The 22,846-nt window shown below is 43.7% G+C and overlaps 1 protein-coding gene across 2 annotated transcripts in view; it reads left to right on the forward strand.

Annotated features, from left to right (window-relative positions):
• The window catches only part of MERTK (MER proto-oncogene, tyrosine kinase), a 134,917-nt gene extending 112,373 nt beyond the window's left edge, over window positions 1-22,544 (forward strand). The window contains exons 15-19 of one of the 2 annotated variants that reach the window (XM_003942489.4): window positions 947-1,065; window positions 12,356-12,465; window positions 13,862-14,021; window positions 14,705-14,841; window positions 21,031-22,541. In XM_003942489.4, the coding sequence (XP_003942538.1) occupies window positions 947-1,065; window positions 12,356-12,465; window positions 13,862-14,021; window positions 14,705-14,841; window positions 21,031-21,544 (1,040 nt within the window). In that variant the 3' untranslated portion in view covers window positions 21,545-22,541. Of the gene's footprint in view, window positions 1-946; window positions 1,066-12,355; window positions 12,466-13,861; window positions 14,022-14,704; window positions 14,842-21,030 lie in introns of both variants that reach the window. The other variant, XM_074397038.1, reaches the window with a different exon arrangement.
• The last annotated feature ends 302 nt before the right edge of the window (window positions 22,545-22,846 follow it).

A 22,846-nucleotide genomic window follows, 5' to 3' on the forward strand; every position in this document is an offset into this window, starting at 1 on the left:
ACTGTGCCCAGCCAAAAGTACTGATTTCTTAAGATTTTGGTACAGTGATGATTTCATGGAATTGATTTAACAGTTCCATAGAATGTGATTTAATGTAATTTGGCTTTGCAGCTCCATTAGCTAAAAAATGCAAAGGAGATTAAGTATGAAGTGGGTCCTGTATAAGTGACACTGTCCCAAGAGAGAAGAGCAACCTGGAAATAAGCGAATTTTCTGTTGACCTTGGTTTTTTGGTTTTTGTTTTGCCATCCTGTGACTGGATACATGCTAAATTCTTTTGAGATCTTTCAAAGTTTTATATGATTGACACTGCAGAGAGATGTGAAAATCAATGTTTGTATACAGTATTATATCAAATCAACTACTGTTATTCATTCACTGCTATTGGCTTATCTGACTATGAGAACAGTGGCACTTTGTGATCTCACCACAGAGTGCAGGAGCTTTGCAAGTTTGGGATCAGGTGACAAAGTTGGCTCTCAGATTCCATGATAAATGATACTGTAGCTTCTCCTTTACAAAACTGTTAAAATTTAGGGATGTCAATTTTATCTAGAGGCCTTCAAAGTTATTTTAATAGTTTAAGCGTTTGCGGTGGACTTCTTCACATGATTAAATATCTATCACATGAAACAAGTCGCCCTTGAATCTTTTGGGGTCATTACCCCTCAGACTCAGCCTAATAGAAATTCCTAGGTTTCTAGATGGCTATACTTGTTACAGTTTGATTTGTGAGAGCCCTCATGCCCTCATTAATCTGAAAGGGGTGGGGAAAAACAAGTAGTGGATGCTGTGTATGTTTCATTTTCTAGAACAGAGTGTGAGAGGAGCTCTTGGTTATTTTAATTGTTAAAACATAGTTTCAGTTTGGCCAGAGGTCCTCTAGGGCTTTTCTGTTCACACTAACAAGGGCTCTTTGTAACTGATTCTGTGTTTGTCATTTCAGGTGTATGTATAGAAATGAGCTCTCAAGGCATCCCGAAGCCGATGGTAATTTTACCCTTCATGAAATACGGGGACCTGCATACTTACTTACTTTATTCCCGATTGGACACAGGACCAAAGGTAATGATCTTCTTGTGTTACCTCTGAATGCTTCTCAGGGCTTGTGTGACTTAACCAGGACAGCCAAATCATCTAATCTTGAAAGTGAAGCCAGGAAGGAGAGGACTTTGACCTTCGTTCAGTGCTCCCTGTGTGTCCAGGGGTTGAAATGTGGTGTCTGCGAGGTCGAGAGATCGAGACCATCCTGGTCAACATGGTGAAACCCCGTCTCTACTAAAAATACAAAAAAAAATTAGCTGGGCATGGTGGCACGTGCCTGTAATCCCAGCTACTCAGGAGGCTGTGGCAGGAGAATTGCCTGAACCCAGGAGGCGGAGGTTGCGGTGAGCCGAGATCGCGCCATTGCACTCCAGCCTGGGCAACAAGAGCGAAACTCCGTCTCAAAAAAAAAAAAAAAAAAAGAAATGTGGTGTCTGTCCTCACAGCAGGCCTGTTCCAGGTATTATTACTCCTGCTTTATGGTGGGGGAAGGTGGCGGTGCACACAGTCTTATGGACAAAGCCTCACCAACTTGAGTTGGGTGGCCTAGGCTCCTGGTTCTGCAGTTCATACCCCTCAGGGCCGAACACTCCCCAGAGCTCGCAGACCATGGGAAGGCCGTTAAAGATGGCTCTCCCAAAAGAAATTTTACAGAGCCCATTCTGGAGTTCGATGTCAACCTTTGAAGAAGTGTGGGTGAGCCAAAAGGACTGTATAACTGACATTCTGAAAAATGTTTGCAATGTTTTTCTCCCTATGTTGACTTACCCACCATAAGCACTGTGAAGTCCTGGTGATTTTGGATGTAGCTGTAGAGGCAGTTATGGATCATCTAGGAAATTTAGGACCACGGACAGGCTTGCCTTTCTTCAGGGTCAATTTTTAGTATTGATGTCAAGGGTTGTAGAGTTAAGGAATCATAGCCACTGGGGACGCTGTGTCTTTAATTTCCTGGGCCTCCTTATCTGAAACGAAAACAGTATCCTCCTGTCATGTTTTGTGGACAGATGGTGGACTGTGAGCAGGAGGTGTGAGCGTGTCCTGAATACATGCCTGGCTGAGCAGCACACCCTTCCTGCCTTGCACACACCTTCTCTGTCTGTTGGAGGAGGCAGCGATCCTGCAGGGTTCTGGTTGGGACACGTGTGGGAACAGTGTGTGGCTGGCCTCTGTCAACAATCATTCTCTGTTGGCAAAAGTTACTCCAGATCATCTCTGCCCTTAATCACTGCTGTAAGAAACCACAGGTCCTGGGAAGGAGTTGCACCACTCAGTCCACACTTTGGCATTCTCGGACACACCCCACCTTTCTTCCTTTAGCTGCCATCAGTATCAGGATCACTGAATGCAGTAATGCAATTAGGAACAACTGCTTCCTTCACTGCATCAACAATGGCTCTGGGAAAGAATTCTTGCTGCTCTTACTTGATGATCTGATGAGTCCACAGAATGAAAGTGCAAGGAAATTAGTTCTTAGGGACCATGAAAACTCCCTTCCACTGACTCTGCAGACAAAACACAGAGGGTAAATGTCCCGTGCATGACCAGTGTTGTAGAGTTCTGCACACTCCTCTGTATCTACAGACTTGGGGTGACAGTGGCCTAGGGTCAGCCAGGTCACTTTTCCACATGAAGCAATGACATGGGACCCACTCACAAACCCTTACCCAAAGTAGGTTTATTAAGTTCTGGCCGGGTGTGGTGGCTCACACCTGTAATCCCAGCATAGTGGGAGGCTGAGGTGGGCAGATCACTTGAGGTCAGTTTGAGACCAGCCTGACCAACATGGTGAAACCCCATCATCTTTACTAAAAAAACACAAAAATTAGCCAGGTGTGGTGGCAGGTACCTGTAATCCCAGCTACTCAGGAGGCTGAAGCAAGAGAATCACTTGAAATTGGAAGGCGGAGGTCGCAGTGAGCTGAGATTGCTCCACTGCCCTCCAGCCTGGGTGACAGAATTAGACCCCATCTGAAAAAAATGAAAAATAAAAAGGCGTATTAAGTTCTTTAGTTCACTCTGTGGACAAGTGCTGACTCTGAGCTGGGCAATGAGCTCTGGGAACACCGGAGGGAACGTGACAGATGTAGTTCCTGCCCCATGGAGTTGACCTGCTGGTGGTGGGTGAGGGGAGAACAGGAGACAGACAATTAGTTATTCACAGTGAGGGAGCTGTGAGCACCAGGAGCACAGGGGCTCAAGTGCCCAGTGGGCCAGGCAGAACCCAGTGGGGGCAAAGGGACATGATGGGTGCAAGGTAACCAGACTGGGCGTTGTGGTGTCCATGCACATGTGCAGAACCTCATGGTGGCAGGGCCAGGACTTCTTTGTTTCAGTAACCTGGAGAATGTTGGCAGATAGATCAGAGATGGTGATTGGAACATGATGCCCCATATACTGTGGGGTCTGCCACTTAGTAGAAGGGATTGCTGTACAGAAATGTGCATTCCCTTTCCCCCGACTCTCGACACCCAATCATTGAGAATCTTAATGTCAGCAAAGCCACATTCCTTCTAAAAGATGTTTGGGCCCTGTGTGCTGTCAGAGAAGCTTCTTGTTTTTAGAGTCTCCTCTTTTTTGGCTTGTTCGTTATAAAATCTCTGGATTCAGGATGCATTTCAGTTCCCCACTGGAGGCTACGTGAAGTTGCATTCTAGTTGTTCACTGAGAGTAAACTCACTCACTCCATTCATCTTCTCTTATCTTGAGTCTATCCAGCCTCAGGATCAGAAGCCATGCTGGGGGCCGGGCGCGGTGGCTCAAGCCTGTAATCCCAGCACTTTGGGAGGCCGAGGCGGGTGGATCACGAGGTCGAGAGATTGAGACCATCCTGGTCAACATGGTGAAACCCCGTCTCTACTAAAAATACAAAAAATTAGCTGGGCATGGTGGCGTGTGCCTGTAATCCCAGCTACTCAGGAGGCTGAGGCAGGAGAATTGCTTGAACCCAGGAGGCGGAGGTTGCGGTGAGCCAAGATCGCGCCATTGCACTCCAGCCTGGGTAACAAGAGCGGAACTCCATCTCAAAAAAAAAAAAAAAAAAAAAAAAGAAGCCATGCTGGGAATTGGTAGACCAGCATGCTTGCCTCACCAGTGCCCCTGAGAGGGGCAGCAACCCCTGCCCTGAATTTTTCCAGCACAGAGAAACTAGATAGAAGCAGGACCTCAGTCTGAAGTGCCCCAACCTCCAGTAACTTATGAACTTAATAACCACAGGTCACAGGTGACTGCTAGACACAGGTGACCGTGAACCATGATGACAAGAATGACAACTGAGGACCTTCATGGGGGAAGTTGGCTTAGAAAGACACCTAGCCCTCATCCCTAGAGACAGATCAATCTGTACAACAGCGCTTTCCTTAAAATTTGGGAAAGCAGTTGAAACAAAGGCAAAAATGTGAGACTCAATTTAGGGTCAGCACATGCTGGAGCCTCCTTTTCTACTTCCAGCTGACTTTGCTGATATCTTTTTTTTTTTTTTGAGATAGGGTTTCACTCTTGTTACCCAGGCTGGAGTGCAATGGCGCGATCTCGGCTCACCACAACCTCCGCCTCCTGGGTTCAGACAATTCTCCTGCCTCAGCCTCCTGAGTAGCTCGGATTACAGGCATGTGCCACCATGCCCAGCTACTTTTTTGTATTTTTAGTAGAGACGGGGTTTCACCACATTGACCAGGATGGTCTCGATCTCTTGACCTTGTGATCCACCCGCCTCAGCCTCCCAAAGTGCTGGGATTACAGGCTTGAGCCACCGCGCCCGGCCCTTCTGATATCTTAACACCTGTGTGCGATGGAGGGGAGTGGACTTTTGCTTTGCTTTTTTTTTTTCTCCCTTTTGCTCTTTCTGTTCTTCCTGGGGACTGTCTAAGTGACCTGGTCAGGAAAGTAGACCCCTTTGTTTTTTTCCAGCTCCCACCAGCCCCGTGCCCACACTTACTCCTGTTCTCTTCCATGAGAATGCACTTGTTGTCTGTCACCAGCGCGAGCACTAACTGTAGAGACAGGAAGCTGCAGCCACATCGCAGTGTTATAAAATCACCAAGACTCCAAAGAGGTGAGGGGCCTCGTCCAACACAGAAAACATTATAGATAGGACTGAGTATTTTCTGCCACTTTTTCCCCCAAAAAGAAAGATGATAACATTATAAGAAGTCTGTAAAAGAATTAAAAAGTACCCACAATTCCCAACACCTTAGTATAATTGTTGGCAATTTCAGACATTCACCTCTCATTGCATTTCGTGCCTGCATTTCTTATGGGCTTCACATCACTACGTACACACCTGCCCCTGGGATGACTAACCTTTCTCAAGCATGTTGCATGTATTAATGTACCAATGGCACAACCACCCTAGAAAGTAGTTACTAGTGGAATCTAAAGGGAGGAAACTGAGGCACAGAGGGCCATGGTGGAAGTAGGACTGGCCCCCAGGCTGCAGACTGTGTGCCTTCAATGCTCTTCTGACTGCCCCATTCTGTGTGCACCCCTCCCCAGCAGGGCAGCCCCAGACACATCTCTGTGAGTGGCTGCACCACATCTTCTTCAATGGGTTTTGTTTCACGTTGATGGGTGATTTTACTCATATTTAATTTATGGTATGTTGTATAATTTTTCTTATAATTTCTTGAGGGTATAGAAATTTTTTTTTTTTTTTAGGCGAAGTCTTGTTCTGTTGCCAGGCTGGAGTGCAGTGGCGCAATCTCGGCTCACTGCAACCTCCGCCTCCGAGGTTCAAGCGATTTGGGAGTTTTTTTTTTGTTTTTTTTTTTTTTTTTGAGACAGAGTTTCACTCTTGTTACCCAGGCTGGAGTGCAATGGCGCAATCTCGGCTCACCGCAACCTCCACCTCCTGGGCTCAGGCAATTCTCCTGCCTCAGCCTCCTAAGTAGCTGGGATTACAGGCACGCGCCACCACGCCCAGCTAGTTTTTTTGTATTTTTAGTAGAGACGGGGTTTCACCATGTTGACCAAGATGGTCTCGATCTCTCGACCTCGTGATCCACCCGCCTCGGCCTCCCAAAGTGCTGGGATTACAGGCTTGAGCCACCGCGCCCGGTGAGAGTTTCATGTTATTATACAACAGTGCATTTTGTAGCAAAAAATTTAAAAATACACAGGGCTATTTGATGGGCCAAAATTGCCTGTCTTTACTCTCCTGCCTGTTTTGGACCCCTGTGTAAATATGGTGAGCCTCATATTGGATGTCTTTCTTGAATCTTTATAGAGGAGAAATAGACAATTTATATTCTTTTAAAAATAGCTTTAAATTATCATACAGTAAAATTAACTTTTTTTTCCTTTTTGTTACATACATCTGTGAATTTTAACACATATAGATTAATGTACAGGTAATCCTAATCAGGATACAGAACAGTTCTATCATCCAACAAAATTCCCTCCTGCTACCTCTTTAAAGTAACACCTTATACCCCCATGACTGACCCATGGTAACCACTGATCTTTTTTCTCCCCCCATAGTTTTGTCTGTCCAAGAATGTCATATAAATGGAGTCATACTATTTATAACCTTTTTTTTTTTTTTTTTTTTTTTGGAGATAGAGTCTTGCTCTGTCGCCCAGGCTGGAGTGCCGTGGCACGATCTCTGCTCACTGCCACCTCCACCTCCCGGGTTCAAGTGATTCTCCTGCCTCAGCCAACCAAGTAGCTGGGACTACAGGCGCCTGCCACCATGCCTGGCTAATTTTTTTTTTTTTTTTTTTTTAATTTTTAATAGAGACAGGGTTTCACCATGTCGGCCAGGCTGGTCTCAAACTCCTGACCTTAAATGATCCACCTGCCTCACCCTCCCAAAGTGCTGTGATTACAGGTGTGAGCTACTGTGCCCAGCCAGTTTATAACCTTTTGAGACTGGCTTCCTTCACTCAGCATTATTTCTTTGAGATCCAACCAAGTTGTGTATATCAATAGTTCATTCCTTCTTTATTGCTGTATAGTATTCCATTATATGCTTATACCACAGTTTATCTATTCACCTGTTTAGGGACATATGGTTTGTTTCTAGGCTTTAGCAATAATAAATGAGGCTGCTATAAAATTCATGTATAGATTTTTTTATGAAATCTTCATTTTTTGCCCAAGAGTAGGATGCTGGGCCATATGGTAAGTACATATTTAACCTTGTAAGAAATTGTTGGCTGGGTGTGGTGGTTCACGCCTGTAATCCCAGCACCTTGGGAGGCCAAGGTGGGCAGATCATGAAGTCAGGAGTTAGAGACCAGCCTGACTAACATGGTCTCTACTAAAAATAAAAATACAAAAAAATAATTAGCTAAGTGTGGGGGCGTGTGTCTGTAATCCCAGCTACTCAGGAGGCTGAGGCAGGAGAATCACTTGAACCCAGGAGGTGGAGGTTGCAGTGAGCTGAGGCCATTGCCCTCCAGCCTGGGCAACAAGACTCCCTCTCAAAAAAAAAAAAAACAAAATTGTTTTCCAGAGAGGCCATTGCATTTTACATTCTCACCAGCAGTGAGAAGTGCAGTGCTCCTTGCTCTTACTAAGACTTGGTATTGTTGGTAGCCTTTCTGGTTTTTGCTTATAGCTGCTCTGATTGGTGTGGAGTGATAGCTCATCAAGCTTTTTACTTGCATTTCCTGAATGACTAATGATGTTGAGTATCTTGCCATGTGCTTATTTGCCATCCTTATATTCTCTTTGGTGAGTGTCTGCTGTTCAAGTATTTTGTTCATTTTTTAATTGAGTTGTTGATTTTCTTATTGTCAAATTTTCAGAGTACTTTATATGTTCTAGATACAATTCTTCTGTTGGATGTGTGATTTTCAGAGATTGTTTTCCAAGTTTGTAGCTTGTCATTGCATTCTCTTAACATGAGCAGAAAATTTTAAATTTTGATAAAGCCCAATTTATCTGTTTTTTGTTTTGTTTTGTTGTTTTTTTAATGAATCATGCTTTTGCTCTTGTGTCTAAGAACTCTTTGCCTAATACCTGGCAAAAAGATTTTCTCCTATTTCTTTTCTAAAGATCGTGTGGTTTTACATTTTATATTTAAGTATATGACCAATTCTGAGTTATTTTTTGCATAGGGTTTGAGATTTAGTTCAAGGTTTGCTTTTTTTTTACATATAGATGACCAAGAGAATTTGTGAAAAGATTGTCCTTAATCTATTGAGTTCCTTTTGTACCTTTGTCTAAAAGCAGTTGGTTGTACCTTTCTGAGTCCTCTGTTCTGTTTCATTAAACCGTGTGCCCATCCTTTCCCCAACCACATTGTCTTGATTACTGTACCTTTGTTATAAATCTTAAAATCATCCAGTGTGATTTCTCCTACTTTGTTCTTTCTTTTCAGAATTGTTTTACTATTCTGCTTTCATTGGCTTTCCATTGAAACTTTAGAATCAGCTTATCTGTATCTGGCAAAAGTTCTGCTGTAATCTTATATGCTTTTGAACAAAAAAACAGGTGAGGGAAACAAGTACACAGGATTTTACTGACTAATGAATAGTTTCTATTTTCAAAAAGTACAAGTATATTTTCAGTGATGGAAAATAACTTCCAAGTATTAAAAAGGTAAAAAAGAATGTAGTTTTCTATTTGGCTACTTGGTAGCCACAGATACAGATGGAAGATACGAAGTGCATAGACAAACAGGAAAATGAAGCTTTTATTTAGATCTTTTCTTTGCTGCCTGGAATAAATATATCATGTTTCTGCTAGAGCAGCCCAAGACTATTATCAGTGCATTTGATACTGTGATGACCCAATATCAGTGTATTTAAACATGCTTCTCCAGGAGGATTGGGTGCTGGACCCATAGAGCCACTCTGCCCAGGGCAGACATCACGCCTGGAGCTGTGCAGAGCAGACAGGCAGATGATGAGACATGACCCCAGTTCTCATGGAGGTGGATAGTACAAAGGGAGGCAGGCTGTAATAACATATGCACCACACAGCGAAGTGAGCAGCCTGCTAGAACTTCAGGGAAGAAATGAGTTCTGGCTAGAGAAATGTTTTAAATATTCTATACTGCTGGCCGGGTGCCGTGGCTCGCTTCTGTAATCCCAGCATTCTGGGAGACCAAGGTGGGCAGATCACTTGAGGTCAGGAGTTTGAGGCTATCCTGGCCAACATGGCGAAACCCTATCTCTGCTAAAAATACAAAAATTAGCCAGGGATGGTGTTACATGCCAGTAATCCCAGATCTTCGGGAGGCTGAGGCAGGAGAATTGCTTGAACCCAGGAGGTGGTTAGCTGAGATCATGCCACCATACCACTCCAGCCTGGATGACAGAGTAAGGCTGCATGTTAAAAAAAAAAAAAATTCCACGCTGCCATCATGAATATCCTCAAAACAGTGGCAGGAGGAGTACAGAAGAAAATTAAGAGAAGCACACAGCCAGGATCAGAATGAGCAAAGACCAAAGGATCTGGGAGCACATCCATGTTTTAGTCAAAGCAGAGTGTCTCACGTGGCAACAGCCAAGCAACGGAAGGATAGGAGGTGGGGTGATAAAACAGGAAGGATAAGTTGGAGTCAATGCTTAGGTTCTGCAACTAGTGGGATGACTTCACCAACTCAAAATGATTTTCAGCGGAGATACGGGATCTCGTGAAATAAAGCCCAGAGGTAGCACAGCTGCAGAGTTGGCAATTTTTGTCCTCAACATCAAGTGTGCGAAAATGTTCCACCTTTCTCTGTTCATCTGCAGCCAGCACTCCACATGGTTACAAGATACTGGCAGCTTCTCCAACATCACATCCTCACATACCAGTCTCCAGAGACAAAAGAGAGGCCTATCTTTTGTCTCTTCTTTCTCCCTTCTCTCTTTTCCTAGAACAGTGCTTTCTTTCTTTTTTTTTTTAAGATGACAGCTTTATTGACATATAATTCAAATATTATATAATTCTCCCATTTATCCGATTCAGTGGTTTTTAGTATAGTCACAGAATTGTGCAACTATTACTACAAACAATTTTAGGACACTTTTCATCACCTAAAAACAAAAACAAAACAAAATCGACCCATATTCTTTAGCTGTCAGCTCCTAATCCCTTTTACCCTCCTTCTTCCCAGCCCTAAGCTACCACTAAACTACTCTCTCTCTCTCTCTGCCTATTTTAGACATTTAATATAATTAGAATCATATAAATTTGTAATCTTTTGTGACTAGCTTATTCTACTTAGCATAATGTTTTCAGGGTTCATTCATGTATAGCATGTGACAGTTATTTATCTGTTGATGGACACTTGGGTTATTTACTTCTGGGCTTTTATGAGTAATGCTCTATGAATATTTGGTAGACATTTTGTGTTGACGTATGCTTTAAATTTTCTTGGGTCTATACTAACTGTAGAATTACTGGGTCATATGGTAACTTCAATGTTTAACTTTTTGAGAAACTACCAGCTAGTTTTCTAATGTAACCATATCAGTTTACATTCTTACCAGCAATACACGAGGGTTCTAATTTCTCCATGTCCTCACCAACACTTCTTATTATCTGACTTTTTAATTGCAGCCATTCCAGTGGGTGTGAAGTGGTATCTGACTATGATTTGGATTTGCATTTCTCTAATAACTAATAACATTGAGCTTATTTTTATGTGCTTATTGGCCATTTGTATGTCTTCTCTAGAGAAATGTCTACCTGATCATTTACCCATTTTTAATGTGACTATCTTTTTATTATTGGGCTGTAAGAGTTCTGTATATATTCTGTTTTTATTTGTTTGTTTGTTTCTTTACTTGAGATGGAGTCTTGCTCTGTCACCCAGGATGGAGTGCAATGGCGCAATCTCAGTTCACTGCAACCTCTGCCTCCCGGGTTCAGGTGATTCTCCTGCCTCAGCCTCCCAAGTAGCTTGGATTATAGGCATGCACCACCATGCCTGTCAAATTTTGTATTTTTAGTAGAGACAGGGTTTCACCATGTTGGCCAGGCTGACCTCAGATGATCCACTCCTGACCTCAGATGATCCACCCGCCTCGGCCTCCCAAAGTGCTGGGATTACAGTCATAAGCCACCGTACCCAGCCTGAGTTCTGTATATATTCTAGATACAGGTTCCTATCAGATGGGTGATTTGTAAATATTTTCTTCATTTTACGGGTTCCTTTTCACTTTATGGTGTTCTTTGAGACACAAACATTTTTAATTTTGGCAAAATCCAGTTTTCTTTTTTTCCTTAGATTGCTTATGCTTTTGAGGTCAGGAGTTTGAGGCCATCCTGGCCAACATGGTGAAACCCTATCTCTACTAAAAATACAAAAATTAACCAGGGATGGTGGTACATGCCTGTAATCCCAGATATTCGGGAGGCTGAGGCAGGAGAATTGCTTGAACCCAGGAGGTGGAGGTTGCTGTAAGCTGAGATCGTGCCCCCGTACCACTCCAGCCTGGATGACAGAGCAAGACTTCATGTTAAAACAAAAAAAATCCACACTGCCATCATGAATATCCTCAAAAGAATGGTAGTTGGAGTACAGAAGAAAATTAAGAGAAGCACACAGCCAGGATCAGAATGCGCAAAGACCAAATGATCTGGGAACACATCCATGTTTTAGTCAAAGCAGATTGTCTCAAGCTAAGAAACCATTGCTTAAGCCAAAGTCACAAAGATTTGCCCTTATGCTTTCTTCTAAGAATTTTATAGTTTGGGGCCTTACATCTAGGTCTTTATTTCACTTTTGATTTAATTTCTGTATATGGTTTGAGGTAGCAGTTCAGTTTCATTCGTTTTCATGTGGCCATTCACTTGTCTCAGAAACATTTGTTGAAAAGACTATTTTTCCCTTATTCTCAGTGGTCTTGACATCCTTCTTAAAAGTCAGTTGATCATATATCAGTTTGTTCTTAAACTTTCAATTGTCTCCCATTGATCCCTATTTTTATCCCAGTACCATACTGTCCTAATTATAGTTGCTTTGTAGTAAGTTTTTAAGTTGGTAAGCTTGAGTATTCCAACTTTGTACATATTCAAGCTTGTTTTGGTTATTTTTGGTTCCTTGAGTTTCCATATGACTTTTAGGATCAGCTTATTCATTTCTACAAGGAAGTCATTTGTATTCTGATGGAGCTTATGCTGAATCTATAGTTTGGGGAGAATCACATTTGAAAAGAGAATATGTTTGCCAAGAAGTTTAAGGGTTTTTTTTTTTTAATTCCTTTTTTAAAACCTTATTTGTGATATTAGTGATACAGAAATAAAAGATTTGTTTCCTTATTTCATTACTACACTGCAACTAATTGAAATATCCTTTCCCCCTCAGGTGGAAACCACTTACAAATTTTCCTTTTTAAAGATAGTCTTTCTTCTTGTTTCCTCTATCATCCAGCATATTCCTCTGCAGACACTATTGAAGTTCATGGTGGATATTGCCCTGGGAATGGAATATCTGAGCAACAGGAATTTTCTTCATCGAGATTTAGCTGCTCGGAACTGCATGTAAGAGTCCTTGGCCATCCTGGAAGGGTTGGGACCTCATGGCGTTTGGTCTTTGCAGAGTTAGGAGGATGACCTGTTCCTCTTTAGATAGGGAAGGAAGCTGTAGTCAGAGGGGGATGGTATGGCTTGCTCCGTAGATGGAAATACGGCTGGGTGTTTGGGCGTTTTCACTGCCTCTGCGTCTGAGAGTCTGCTTGGCTTCCAAAGCTTTCCCCTATGACTCCAGTTGACTCTCTCACTCAGGTAGGAATTTGACGTGTGACCCTTGTGATCCTTCCCCGTGCCATCAGCTAGCTTTGGACCTAGAATTATGTGTACATCACCTCATCATAAAGACAGCAGTGAAAATCATAAAGGCTTTGCCCTAAGTTTTCAGGACACTTCCTTAGGAAGAAGTTTTGTACTTTGAATACATGGAAGCTTTCCTTTCACAGCAGACAATGGCTTCATTATACAAGAAATGTGGACTTAAGTTCCCCCCATTTCTTCCGTCTGCTTCAGCAGAGGCATTGTCTGCTGTAAATCTTCAAAAACAATAACTATGTCTTGATTTAAAATTTTTTATTGCAGGAAGAGGGAGTGGTCTTTCAATGCATTTTGTCATTTGTTTTTCTCGGTCAGAGCTGTGACAATGGGGCCTGCCCCCTCATGCCTCCCGGCCAACCCTGCCCCTAGGGCTCCTACCCCTTTCACCTCATTTTTGAAAACTCTAAAGGGGTTTTGGTTTTGTTATTGTTTTTATTTAAATAATTTTTCAACCATGGAGGGAGAATCATGAAAACTCTTTTTCTCTTAGTATTTCCTTCATGTTTTCCCAACAAGTAGGGTGACCAGCTTTGCAGTTTAGTATGGCCTGAGGGGTTTCTCAGGACATGGGATTTTCAGTGTAAGAAGTCAGTGTCATCGGCCAGGTGTGGTGGCTCAAGCCTGTAATCCCAGCACTTTGGGAGGCCAAGGCGGGTGGATCACTAGGTCAAGAGTTCGAGACCATCCTGGTCAACATGGTGAAACCCCGTCTCTACTAAAAATACAAAAAATTAGCTGGGCATGGCGGCACGTGCCTGTAATCCCAGCTACTCAGGAGGCTGAGGCAGGAGAATTGCCTGAACCCAGGAGGCGGAGGTTGCGGTGAGCCGAGATCGTGCCACTGCACTCCAGCCTGGGTGACAGAGTGAGACGTCACCTCAAAAGTCTCAAAAAAGAAAAAAAAAAAAGATTGCATCATTTCTTTTGCTCTTGCTCTGCCGTTGGTCCCAAAGCAGCATCCTCACAGGCTGGTGGTGTCTCTATGTTCTTTTGGTCAGTTATCCTAAGTGTTTTCACCTATGTCTGTTACAGACCAGTAATTTGAGGCATTGCTTCTGACACTGCTGAACACACAGCTTGCTCTCTGTAGGTTGCGAGATGACATGACTGTTTGTGTTGCGGACTTCGGCCTCTCTAAGAAGATTTATAGTGGCGATTACTACCGCCAAGGCCGCATTGCTAAGATGCCTGTTAAATGGATCGCCATAGAAAGTCTCGCAGACCGAGTCTACACGAGTAAAAGTGATGTGGTATGTACACAGCTATGATTCAGGGGCCCCGCGTTGCAAAGATGTGGGCACGCTGAAAGAAATGACTTCAGCTGGTGTGGCAAGACATTTTACTCTTTGATAAACTGAGGATTGGGAGCTTGCTCAGACCTCTCTTTTATTTCTTACCAGATACTTTAATTCAGGTAGAACGGTAGATGTGAAGTATCCTGACATTCAGAAGACATGTGCTTTGCAAAGGCCCTTAATTTCTTCCCTTTTTTTTTTTTTTTTTTTTGCTATCAAAGGATGAGTCATTGCCCACAACTGGGATATTTCATAGTCACATTAAATTGAATGAGTTCATCCAGTGGCTCTTGGAACCTAGACGCTATATGAAAGGTGCTGTGTAATCGTGCCCTTGACCCGAGATTAGGAAAAGAAGGAACCTCACAACAACAGTGGAGGAGAGCATTAAGCAGATGTGTGATGAGGCTGGTTCTGCCTCTGTCAAATTTCCCAGAACAGCTTTTGTGGAAGTGGGGAAGTGTGACACTCCTACCCCACGTTACTGCGGCATTGGGAGAGGGTAGTGTGTCTCACACATAATTGCCAGCTTTGTGTGCGATCATCAGTGTTTAAGGAAATGACCTTTCCCAGTGAAAAAGTCCATTCAGGCTTGGTGGAAAGGCTTGCATCCTAACTTGTTGTTGCTTTGTTCCCAGTGGGCATTTGGCGTGACCATGTGGGAAATAGCTACGCGGGGAATGACTCCCTATCCTGGGGTCCAGAACCATGAGATATATGACTACCTTCTCCATGGCCACAGGCTGAAGCAACCCGAGGACTGCCTGGATGAACTGTGAGTGGGCCTCTCTGTGTCCCTTGCATACTCTGCATGGGGCAGCCACTTGGCTCTGCAGTGACCTGGGAAACACAGCTGTGGGAGGGGAAGGGGACTGCTATAAGCAGGGTGGGCATGGGCAGAGGGTGGCACCCACAGACACCCCAGGTCAAGAGCCATTCCTGATGTGGAAGATAGTGTGTGGTGTCTCCAGTGAGCCCACTGAGCCTCACTCATCCAAAGGGCCTCAGCCTCGAAGGACAGGCACTGTCAAGACAAGGCAATGGCACCTGTCCTAAAATTCCTGACACACCGCTAGGAAATGTATCCACAGATAAATAGGTTTGCCTTATAGTGCATAAGGTGCTTGAATGATTCCCTCACCTTCTTTGGGTCCAGTTATCCTTCTCTTTCTATATAGCATTTTATATACTCCACTCACAGTAGTACCCTTCATCAGGAAACTCAGAAATCAAAACCAGTGACTTTGAGATCAGGCTGCTCATCAGATAGTCTAACAATTCAATTCCTTGCCCCTGTTCCTGGAAATTATGATGCTTTTGATACAAAGTGGGCCCAGAATTGTGTTTCAGAATGCTCCCTGGGACTGGGTGCAGTAGCTTATGCCTGTTATCCCAGCACTTTGGGAGGCCAAAAAGGGAAGATTGTTTGAGCCCAGGAGTTCAAGACCAGCCTGGGCGACATAGTAAGACCCTGTGTTCATTAAAAAATAATAAAATAAAATATTCCCTGAGAGATCATGTGTTTAGACAGGAGAAAGAAATACCAGCTGTGACACACACACACAGCACACACATCCCATCCTGCAAGGCCCCGTCTTCATGGCTGGGCAGTATGAGGCAGAGACCTAGGCCTTGGAGGCAATAGGCCAGGCTCTACTTCCTAACTGGCCATGTGAGTGGCCATGGCAATTAATCTCCCCCCAGCACTTTGCTGACCTTATTAAAATAATTTCTTGTGGCACTGCTGGTAGCTCGGTGACAGTGATTTGTACCTTCCTAATGGTGAGTCTCCTCCCTGTACAATAAGGGCCACGGGCTTGGAAATGGGCATTCTCACCATATTTAGCGAGAACATTTCAGGACCATGGGCCTGCACTGGCTCTGTCATTGGAGTGCCATGGCCAGGCTGGCACAGGTAAATGTGGGCAGCACTCTCCACACACACACACACACACACACTCACTCACACACACACACGTCCTGCGCCTCACGTGGGAGAGAGAGCCTGGGTCTGTTTGCCTGCAGGCCTCCCAGGTCCCTTCTAAGCCAAAAAGAAGGCAACTGTTGTAATCAAGCCTCGTCCCGTTGGCAGTGATTGACGGTTGTTATTGTGGTTGCAGACGTATAACATTAAGAAGAGAAACAAGGCCGGGCGCGGTGGCTCAAGCCTGTAATCCCAGCACTTTGGGAGGCCGAGGCGGGTGGATCACAAGGTCGAGAGATCGAGACCAACCTGGTCAACATGGCGAAACCCCGTCTCTACTAAAAATACAAAAAATTAGCTGGGCATGGTGGCGCGTGCCTATAATCCCAGCTACTCAGGAGGCTGAGGCAGGAGAATTGCCTGAACCCAGGAGGCGGAGGTTGCGGTGAGCCGAGATCGTGCCATTGCACTCCAGCCTGGGTAACAAGAGCGAAACTCCGTCTCAAAAAAAAAAAAAAAAAAAAAAAAAGAAGAGAAACAAGCACTGTAAATCCTTTAAAACATCCCGAAATGCTAATAAAATTAGTTCTCGGGTTTCATGGTAGTTTTAAAAAGTGCCATGTTTATGAAGTGCCTGCTTCTGAAAATAAGGAAGCATTTCAGTCAAACAGTATTGACTATGGAAAGAGTTTTGTGGCAGTTTCATTCTTAGCTTTCCTTGCACACCAAAAAAAGTTGACATTTGCGGTGATTAAGTTGGGTCTGTTGGGTCTTAGCAAGGTTTAAGCTGTGTCACATTGTGGTTTTTTTAGAGCCAAAACAAAGGAATGCTGAGTCGGTTTTCTGTGAGGCATTTTAGGGGACAAAGCAGCAGAGTCAGCACATGCCATGTGGCTGGGGAAGTCAGGGGGAAAAGGGGTGAACCTGCCACCCCCGCCTCCTGTGTGCTCCGTGCACTGGGTGTGCTAGCTGTGCTGTGGCCCTGGGGCCCTCGCGAGCCTGGCTTTCTTCCCTGTCTCCTCTCGAATCTAGACGCTGGGTAACAACAGCATTCCCCAAAGAGGCCTCCGTTCCCATTTCTGAGACGTTTCCTTTGAAAAATGAACTCAGGCTGAGTGCAGTGGCTCATGCCACTTTGGGAGGCCAAGGCGGGAGAATTGCTTGAGGCTAGGAATTTGAAATCAGCCTGGGTAACATAGTGAGACCCCAGTCTCTACAAAAAAAAAAAAAATTAGCTGGGTGTTGTGGGGCATGCCTGTAGTCCCAGCTACTCAGGAGGCTGAGGTAGGAGGATCATTGGAGCCTAGGAGGTCAAGGCTGCAGTGAGCTATGATCATGCCACCACACTCCAGCATGGACAACAGAGCAAGATCCTGTCTCAAAAAAAAAAAAACAACAACAACAACAACAACAACAACAAAAACCAAAGAAACAAATCTAAAGTGTTTCACATGATGGCTGAAATAGTAAACATGAGGGAAAGGTCAGTAACTTCTTAGTGACAGAGGTAGAGGTCACGGATGAGAGCAAGGGACCTGTGTCAGATGGACTGGCACTGCCACTGACTGTTGGTGTGACTTCAGTCAGTCCCTCTCCTCTCCAGGCCTCAGCTGCCCTGTCTGTGAGTGGGGCTGCATCTCTTTCTTCATGGGGCTGCAGTGAGGAGTAAACAGTTAGGGCCCATCAGGCCATACACAGCTGACACTTGCTGGTCACGTTCTACCTGCATCAGCCACCTTGAAGCTGTGGTTGTGTGGACTCAGGGGCTCCTCCCCAGGACTCACCTGATGCCCATCCCAGCACCACCCTCGCGCTTCACACAACTGACCAGCCTAGCATTGCCCTCACACTCTTATTCATCCTGACACCCAAGACCTGGCATGTTGGCTGGCACAGAACCAGCGTGCCCCTTGCCTGCCGCTTGTCTGCCCCAAGGACCCCAGCTTACACCCCCTTTCTTCATCTCAGAAACCCTCCTCTACCTATTGATATCTCCACCGCCACTTGAGGTATCCAAGATCTGGAAAAGGGACAAGATGGGAGCCACAGTGGGCTGAGTGACAGAGCTGGCTAGGTGCCGGCTAGCACACTGGAAGCACAGCGGATAGGAGATGGGCATCATTTCCCTGTGCAGACTTGTAGCCCTGCACTCGGCCATCCTCAGAGCTTGAAAATATGAGTAAAGCCATAAATTTACAAATTTTGTAAATGTATATGATTATATTTATTTATTTATTTTTTAGAGACAGGGTTTCACCATGTTGGCCAGGCTGGTCTTGAACTCCTGACCTCAGGTGATCCACCTGCCTCAGCCTCCCAAAGTGCTGGGATTACAGGCGTAAGCCACCGCACCCGGCCTTGTATTTAATTGTGATAAAATATACCTAACATGAAACGTACTCTCTTAACCAGTGTGCATAGCTCAATGGCATGAAGTATATTCACACTGTTGTATGATCGTCACTACCATCTGTCTCCAAAACTCATCTTATATTGTAAAACTGAAACACTCTAACCATTAAACTAATCCCATTATCTCCTCCCCACAGCCCCTGGCAACCTTTATGGTTACATCTTTTATAAAATCTCAACAGAAAAATAAAAATGACCATTTACAAAGGCAGTTACCAAACTTACTTTTCTTTCTATCCATAAAATTTTATAAAATTTAAATCACTAAATATCACGGCCTTCCTATTATTTACCAGGTGGGAGCTTTTTGTTGATCTTCTTGGTCTACTACTATGAAATTGTCCATTTGTGGGAGTAGGTTAGACAGTTTACATGTTCACCATGTCTTTAAAAGCCACATTTATATTTTATACATTTGATAAGGTATTGAATATGAGAGGAAAAAGAGTTTCAAAATTGCTACTATTCTAGTTGGAAATAAAGATAAATTATTTAAGCATTTTCCCCTAAGACATGAAATAAATGAAAGTAAGCTAAATACCACAGCCTCTTGCTGAAGTAATGAAAAGGAGATTATGTCCCTAAGAACAGAATGGCTCAAAGCTCATCTCAGATGCAAACAATTGAGGCTCTGTGGCAAACAGAGTCATGCAAATTGATTTATGCCATGAAAACCTCAAAAATAAAAACAGAAACTGTCTGCCAAGTCTAAGTGACCATCTAAATAAGGTAAGACAGCGAAACAAAAAAGGCCCTGTAAGCCTGAGGTGCGAGCCAGGATTGTGAGACAGGGAAATGTGCCATGTCATTGTCTAGGTGTCCTATGTTCAGGATCAGGTTCTTTATACGCATGGCACTTTGCCAGCCTCCACCTTCCAGGTGCATGTGCAAGTGTTTATAAAGGCTGGAAAGTGGACAGATGAAAGACGTTATTATACATCTACATGAATAAGATCTGCGTGTTGTGTATGAAGTACCTTGTTAGTAGAATTAGCCAAAGGTTCTGTAGGCTGTAGCTAAATGTAAGTATGGAAATTGCATATTTCTGTTTATAAGATGCCAGTAACTTATTGCATGGGTCAGATGATTTAAATTTGGGTCTTTTTTTAATCCAATGACATATGAATATCAGTTTCTCAAAACAGAAAAGAATTGAAATGATGCCTAGGTGTGCTGGTATGCACCTGTAATTCCCGCTACTCTGGAGGCTGAGGCAGACGATCACTTGAGCCCAGGAGTTCAGGGGTTCTCAACCAGCCTGGGCAACATAGCAAGACTTCATCTTATTAAAAAAAAAAAAAAAAAAATACATAGCGGGGCACAGTGGCTCGCGCCTGTAATCCCAGCACTTTCGGAGGCTGAGGCGGGCAGATCATGAGGTCAGGGGTTTGAGACCAGCCTCACAAACATGGCAAAAGCCCGTCTCTGCTTAAAAATACAAATATTAGCCACGCGTGGTGGTGCACACCTGTAATCCCAGCTACTTGGGAGGCTGAGGCAGGAGAATCGCTTGAATCCCAGAGGCAGAGGTTGCAGTGAGCCAGGAGTGCACCATTGCACTCCAGCCTGGGTGACAGAGTGAGACTCTGTCTCAAGAAATGTATACATACATTTAAATATGTACGTATATGCATATATATATGTGTGTATATGTGTACGTGTGTGTGTGTGTGTGCCAATTAATATGCCTGGCCCTGAAATGTCAGGTCAATCAATTATAAGAAAAAAAACCATTTTTAATGAAATGATGATATAACTCACTCTTTATCTCAGCCTATTGACTCCTAATTGTCATCTGTCTTACTGTGTTTCATTAAATGTCCCTCCACTGGAATTCTTAACTATATGAGGCACTGGGAAGAAAAAACCACCCAGAAGTGAGTTGTCCTCTATGAAGCAAAGTGGAAGGGGTCATGAGGAGCACTTGGATGCAGGAGTTGTCCAATCTGAATCTAAATCCCTGGCTAGCCATGTGGCCATGGCTTGTTCTGTAATGTCCCGGAGCCCACTGTCATCTTCATTACAAGTGACAATGACAGGGCTATTGAGAAGACCAAATGAAGTGATACACAGTACACAACTACCCTCTGCCCTAGCCCCAGGGCCCCAGCCAACTCAGCTGTTCTGAACAACCCAGTTTGATGGCATAGGATAGAGGTCAGCAAACTTTTCCTATAAAGTGCCAAATAGCAAATATTTTTGGCTTTGCAGGCCTTTTAGTACCTGCTGAACTCTGCCATTGTGACATAAGAAGACATAAACAACATGTAAACAAATAAGGATAACTGTTCCAATAAAACTTTATTTACAAAGCAGATAGTGGGCCGGGATTGGCCTGTGGGCCAGAGTTTGTCAGCCACTATAAAGTAACAGACATAAATACTCCTTATCTGCAAAATTAGATATAATTGCCACATATGTGCTCTTTTCCTAGAAACAGAATCACTTTCCATGGAACATTTACAAAAGTTGTGTAAATATTAGGCTGCCAAAAAAGTCTCAATAATTTTAATAAAAAGTAGAATGAATGCTGATTAAAATGTGATATTCTACAAAAGCAAAGGCATGGATTGCACAAAGAGATGGGGTGCTATGCTGGTAGATAATCCACTTCTTTTTAACTTTCAGATATGAAATAATGTACTCTTGCTGGAGAGCAGATCCCTTGGATCGCCCCACCTTTTCAGAGTTGAGGCTGCAGCTGGAAAAGCTCTTAGAAAGTTTACCCAACATTCGAGACCAAGCAGATGTCATTTACATCAACACACAGTGGCTGGAGAGCTGTGAGGGCCTGGCCGAGGGCTCTGCGCTTGCTCCGCTGGACTTGAACATCGACCCTGACTCTATAATTGCCTCCTGCATTCCCCACGCTGCCATCAGCGTGGTCACAGCAGAAATTCACGACAGCAAACCTCACGAAGAACGGTACATCCTGAATGGAGGCAGTGATGAGTGGGAAGATCTGACTTCTGCCCCCTCTGCTGCAGTCACAGCTGAAAAGAACAGTGTTTTTCCAGGGGAGAGACTTGTAAGGAATGGGGTCTCCTGGTCCCACTTGAGCCCGCTGCCCTTGGGGAGCTCGCTGCCTGATGAACTTTTGTTTGCTGACGACTCCTCAGAAAGCTCAGAAGTCCTGATGTGAGGAGAGATGAGAGGAGACATTCTAAAAATAAAGCCAATTCTTCATCCAATTGGACCAGATGTTTTCGGTATTTGTCTTCCTTACCACGTAAAACTCCATGACCCCAAAGCACCAGATGAATGTTGTCAACTAAGCTATTATTAAAATACATAATATATATTTATTTAAAGAGAAAAAATGTGTATATTGTGGAAAAAGACAAGGATATTATATTTTAATAAAACATTACTTATTTCACTTATTTGCATATCTTAAAATTAAGACTCAGCTGTTCCTTGATATTAACATTTGTACAGAGTTGTTTTTAAATTATTTTCTTTTTCATGACTTAAATGTAAAAATATTTGTGAAATGAAATGCCATATTTGACTTGGCTTCTGGTCTTGATGTATTTGATAAGAATGATTCATTTAATGTTTAAAGTTTCATAACTGATTAATTTTCTGATATGGCTTCCTAATAAAATATGAATAAGGAAGGGTATGTTGAACTTACTTGAGCCTTGAAAGACAGCCGTCAGCTCAGCGGCAGCCTTGCAGTTGCAAAGGAATTCCCTTAATGCCTGGCCCTTGGGGCAAATCCTCTGACCATTCTTGGCATTGCTTTCTAGAGATAAGGAAATACCACCCCAGGATCTATAGATAAGGAACAAAAATTATTAAAGGATTGAAAAACAGTCTAAGTGGAAAGATTTAAATCAGCTGCAGAAGGGAATCTGGCAGGTGAAGCACTTTTCTATTTGGTAGGTGTAGCTCATGGGAGGTAGGTGTGGGCAGTGGGGCAGGGCACAGCTGAGCTCACGTCCTGGCTCTGTCACTTCGTAATAGCCATCATTTGTAGAGTACTTGTTATGTTTCGGGCACTTTATGTGAACCATCCTATTTAATCTATGTCATTATAACAGGGGTAACAAATGCCATGGTCATGTATGAGCCAAGAAATCCAGGCTTAGAAAAATTGAATAATCTGCTTGTGGCCCACATCTAAACAGCGGAGGAGCCAGAATTTAGAACATCTGATTCTGGTTGGTTCTATGCATGTGATTTGGGAGTCATATTAGTCCATTCTTGCATTGCTTTAAAGAAATACTTGAGGCCGGGTGCGGTGGCTCACGCCTGTAATCCCAGCACTTTGGGAGGCTGAGGCGGGTGGATCACTAGGTCAAGAGATCAAGACCATCCTGGTCAACATGGTGAAACCCCGTCTCTACTAAAAATACAAAAAATTAGCTGAGCATGGTGGCACGTGCCTGTAATCCCAGCTACTCAGGAGGCTGAGGCAGGAGAATTGCCTGAACCTAGG

Source organism: Saimiri boliviensis, chromosome 1 (assembly GCF_048565385.1).
Source record: "Saimiri boliviensis isolate mSaiBol1 chromosome 1, mSaiBol1.pri, whole genome shotgun sequence".
Lineage (NCBI taxonomy): Eukaryota > Metazoa > Chordata > Mammalia > Primates > Cebidae > Saimiri > Saimiri boliviensis.